This window comes from Olea europaea, unplaced genomic scaffold, assembly GCF_002742605.1.
Source record: "Olea europaea var. sylvestris unplaced genomic scaffold, O_europaea_v1 scaffold1960, whole genome shotgun sequence".
Taxonomy (NCBI): Eukaryota; Viridiplantae; Streptophyta; class Magnoliopsida; order Lamiales; family Oleaceae; genus Olea; species Olea europaea.
The window spans coordinates 2,816-4,600 of record NW_019237447.1 but is presented as its reverse complement, the minus strand read 5'-3'; the positions used below and the strand labels follow the sequence as shown (position 1 = coordinate 4,600).

At 38.7% G+C, this 1,785-nt stretch overlaps 1 protein-coding gene across 1 annotated transcript; it reads right to left on the bottom strand.

Moving 5' to 3' along the window:
- Positions 1–433: 433 nt before the first annotated feature.
- On the bottom strand, positions 434–1,472 carry LOC111379275 (ethylene-responsive transcription factor LEP-like). Its single transcript, XM_023002633.1, has one exon. The coding sequence runs from the start codon at positions 1,311–1,313 to the stop codon at positions 516–518; it is 798 nt and encodes a 265-aa protein (XP_022858401.1). The 5' UTR covers positions 1,314–1,472; the 3' UTR covers positions 434–515.
- Between the last annotated feature and the right edge of the window lie 313 nt (positions 1,473–1,785).

Below are 1,785 nucleotides of genomic sequence, written 5' to 3'. Positions count from 1 at the left end.
TACTTCACAAGTAAGAAATGCCACACGTGATGGTCTATCCGTAATAACGATATCCGTATCTCGTTATTACTTATAACCACGGATGATTTAAGATTCAATCATATGTAATTTTTATCTCACAATCACAACTCCTTGTGATTAGCAAATTACGAAAATTTGAATCTACGGATTCTATTATTTAATTTAATTGTCTATTAATTAAATAATAGATATGCCATTAAATTGCATTAATTATATATCAAAAGTATTTATGTCAAAGATTGATTGGACCTAGGGCATAACACTTACACCCTCTACCATTCGAGTCTTTAACGTAAAAACCTTTGCATTGCACAAGCTTAACAAAATAATTCATAACTTGGGGCAGTCATGCATTAAAAGGAAGGAAATACAAATCAGAAAAGACAAGAAAAGAAAATATAACCACGGATGATGCTGATACATCCTTCTAAGCAAATCCAAACAAAGACATTTTACCAACAAAATAACTTTATTTAAGAAAAGACCTTTAAAAATTAAAACCATCCGTAGCTGGAGAAATTGTTTCTGAACCCATCCGAGGCATCATTTTGTGAGTTGGATCCCAGGTATGCCCCCATGTCGTATCCAGATCCAGCCATGGTCTGCTGCTCGGAAAACTCGAGAAAACTCATTTCATTCAGAACTCCACATCCCAGCTCTGAAAGCACTGGTGGCTCGCCCGAGTAGGAGTAGCTGCTCGTAATATCCGGTGGCAATGGTGGAAGTTCAGCAGTCCCATCCGTATACGACGGTTGAAATGCACCTGCAGTACTATTAGTCGTCACCTGCAGATCCTCTTGCAATAAACTAGTGTTATTGCTACTGCAGCTGCTTTGATTCCAGGTGTCCTCAGAGAACTGAAAGCTGCTTGGAAACTGACTCGCATTTATAAGATCATTCTGACCAAAGAACAGTAGTTGGTCGGTTGAAGTGTCAGATAGTTTCGAATGGGCAAAAAGGGCGGAGAGATCGTGTTGGGATTCATCAGGGGACACAATGGAAGTGACAGAGGAACCAGGAGGCATGTCCGAGTAGACAAAGTTTGTTCGAGCTCTGGAGCCACGCATTGAGCGCGCGGCCCTGTCGTAGGCCAAGGCAGCCTCCTCTGCGGTGTCAAAAGTGCCAAGCCAATGCCTTTCTTTGGTGGAAGGGTCTCTTATTTCTGCTGCATATCTTCCCCATGGCCGTCTTCTGACCCCAAGAAACCTGGTTGTTGATTCTTGCTGATTGGTCTTCTTTTTATTCTTTGATGGAGAAGGAGAGTTTGTATTTGAGTTGCTGGCAATATCCATATATGCTATTCTTAAACTTAACTCGGATATAATTATAACAGTAAGATAATCTCTGAGTCGATCCTATATTTTTCTCTCTGAGGCAGATGAAAAGTGAGATTTCCTGACAGCAGCAATGTCTGTGTGTGTGTCTGTGCGAGAGAGAGTGAGAGAGCTAGCTCTCTTTAATTCATTTGTTTGTGGTTCAAGCCGTTGCATTCGAGCTGTTTAAATAGGGAGGTGATAATTAGGATAATTATTTTTATAGTTAATGTTAAAGAATTTTTATATAAGAATGGAGGGCCATCAATTTCTAAAGGTCCTAAAAAAACTCATTTGATCATGGATCACATTCATCATTATAGCCATATGCTTATTCGAGTGCCATAATTTCTATATCAACGTTCTCTTTAATTACAAAATTAAATTTGCATAATAAATAGAAAAAACAGTTTCAGAAGTTCACATTTTGTTTGTCATTATTGTAGTATTT